This window comes from Carassius carassius, chromosome 45, assembly GCF_963082965.1.
Source record: "Carassius carassius chromosome 45, fCarCar2.1, whole genome shotgun sequence".
NCBI lineage: Eukaryota > Metazoa > Chordata > Actinopteri > Cypriniformes > Cyprinidae > Carassius > Carassius carassius.
Genome location: NC_081799.1, coordinates 11,592,367 through 11,595,243, shown reverse-complemented (window position 1 = coordinate 11,595,243; position 2,877 = coordinate 11,592,367). Strand labels below are relative to the sequence as shown.

The 2,877-nt window shown below is 35.5% G+C and overlaps 1 protein-coding gene across 1 annotated transcript; it reads left to right on the top strand.

The window, feature by feature from the left end:
* The first annotated feature begins 2,107 nt into the window (after nt 1-2,107).
* LOC132126948 (cornifelin homolog B-like) lies at nt 2,108-2,654 on the top strand. Its single transcript, XM_059538577.1, has 3 exons — nt 2,108-2,201; nt 2,282-2,469; nt 2,550-2,654. The coding sequence occupies exons 1-3, from the start codon at nt 2,108-2,110 to the stop codon at nt 2,652-2,654; spliced, it is 387 nt and encodes a 128-aa protein (XP_059394560.1).
* Nucleotides 2,655-2,877: the final 223 nt, after the last annotated feature.

Here is a 2,877-nt window from a genome sequence, read left to right as displayed (position 1 = left end):
TTTGAATGCACAGAGATACCATGATGAGATCCTGAGGCCCACTGTTGTATCATTCATCCAAGACCATCACCTCATGTTGCAGCCTGATTATGCACGGCCCCATGTTGTAAGGATCTGTACACAATTCCTGGAAACATCCCAGTTCTTTTATGGCCAGGATACTCACTAGACATGTTACCCATTGAGCATGTTTGGGATGCTCTGGATTGGCGTGTACTATACACAGAGCTCTGTGAACAGCCAGCCTCTTTTGCAATGACCTTTTGTGTCTTGCTCTCCTTGTGCAAGGTGTCAGTGGTCGTCTTTTGGACAACTGTCAAGTCAACAAGTCTTACCCATGGTTGTGTAGCCTAAAGAACTTGACTGAGAGACCATTTAAAGGCTTTGCAGGTGTTTTGAGTTAATTAACTGATTAGAGTGTGGCACCAGGTGTCTTCAATATCGAACCTTCAATATTCTAATTTTCTGAGATACTTAATTTGGGATTCTCCTTAGTTGTCAGTTATAATCATCAAAATTCAGTTATAATCATCAAAATTAAAAGAAATAACATTTGAAATATATCAGTCTGTGTGTAATGAATGGATATAATATACAAGTTTCGCTTTTTGAATGGAATTAGTGAAATAAAACAACTTTTTGATGATATTCTAATTATATTACCAGCACCTGTATATATAATTTTATTACATGTTGTGCTCTTTCTGTTGATATTACAGTTAAAGGCTTTTCATGTTATCTGGTATCTCACAAATCCATATGTCAGTTGACAAACTCAGCTGCCTCCAGTTTACATGTACATTTTTGTATGTTAATTAACATTTTATTCATTGATCTTGGATTGTTTTTATTTATTTATTTTTACTTTGTTTTATTTTGTTTCACATGGGGCCCTATCATTTAATATTATTTGTAATTGAAGTAAATGAAAGTAAATGTAGAACATAAGTTTGCTTTTACTTCCTTTTGACAAAAGGCTGGAGCAGTTGCACTAGAAGAGTAAGTAAGCCATTTATTATTGCTTCTCTCTTTTTTTCAGCAGTTAAACCAAATGTGTAAGTTACATTCTGTCTTTTTAAAATTTGACAAGGGTTGCAAAAACTGTGAGAAAGTTTTGTTTGTTTTTAGAAACTTCCTGATTTTTTTTTCAAAACATTCGAAAACATTTTTGAAATGTTTGCCTACTGCTCGGATGCTTAATGCTCTATTTGTAAATTAATTTGCAAACTTGAACACAAAATGATGTCATGCTGTTGCTATTATCGTATGCACTCTAAACATGAAATATGGGTGAAATACGATAACCATCACAACAAACAGTAAATCGTCTGTAAGTGTAATGAATATGAAAGAAGTTTTAGTTTAAGAACACAGACAACATAGTACATAAAATATGGAATAATTACAAACAAATTATTTTCAATTTTTTGATTGTAGGGTTACAATTAAAAAAAATAATAATTTATGCAGCATTTTTAATGCTGGAGTGTAAGATTCTTTGGAATAAAAATAATCAATTAAAGATTATTCTGGGTATTACAAAGAATAATGAATTACAATGAATTCATTTGGAAATTTGAAGATAAATAGATTACAGTTATATAATTTGTGGTTATTATCTTTGCAGTACATACACTGTCCTCACGAGCCTAACCTTTTTTTATGCAGCGTAGTCAGTTTGTAGGCATCATTGCAACTATACATCAGGCTAAGGGTATTATTATTATTTTGTATTGTTTTTTAACAATTAAAAATGTAAGTGCATAAAATATTTTGGTTAGCTAGTGGAAACCGTTTTGAACACATTGCAAGCAACTAAAGATTTCTGGATCTTAGTTGATTTACTTCAACTTCGTAAAACATGCTCCATCAACAGTATTTCCTGAAATGTTGTCCAACACTGAACTTCACAAACAAGGTCGTTAGAACAACAGTTTCATTCTAAACAATGTTGCAACGTGTGACTGCAATGCATGCATGCTTTTGAATTATAGCTAGAAATGAATTTGCCTGACTTTAGAATTTCATATATCGGATAACAAATCACCAGGATCAGTGAAACTTTAACATTTCTGTCATATTTGCGTATCAGTAAGATCAAATCATTATGGCGACTGTAGTTGTTCAGCAGCCTCTTGGCAAGGCTGGGACAGAAGCGTGGAATTCAGGAAGATGTGACTGTTGCGAGGACTTGAGTTCTTGTAAGTATATTTAAAGGCCTTTCCATATTTACAAAATTACATGCAAATAATATCACATTATGTGCATTTTTGGTCCTCAGGCTGCTATGCATACTGGTGCTTTCCTTGCTTTACCTGCACCACCACTGGAGAATTTGGGGAGAGCACCTGTCTGCCTCTGCTTGACATATTCGGCCCAGCTCTAATGGCTGCGTTTGAAATTGGAGTATGCGTTCCACCTGTGGGTCTGGCAATGAGGGTGGCAGTTCGCTACAAGTATCAAATCGGGGTGAGTTTTTATTTCTGTCCCTCTACCGATACAAGAAAGAGGGCCGCAAAACAATCATTTGTTTGTATGTGTTGCTACAGGGCAGTCTGTGTGAGGACATCATGGTGTCTTGCTGTTGTATCTGGTGTTCTTGGTGTCAGATGAGTAGAGAAATTAAAGAACGCAAAAAAAAGTCATCAAAGTAGTGCAAAGAAATCCCATGATGCAACCGGTTCCAATGGCAGTTAATCCACAAGCTGTCGTTATGCAGCACCCAACAGTGATTGGTGCCGCACCGGTAGGAGCTGGTCCTGCAGTCCAGATGGCACCAATTAAGACAGTTGATATGTAGAAGTTCACCACAGTTCTGCCACATGTATATAATATCATAAGGTATTCACTTTAGCATTTAATTGTAACTGAAGTGGT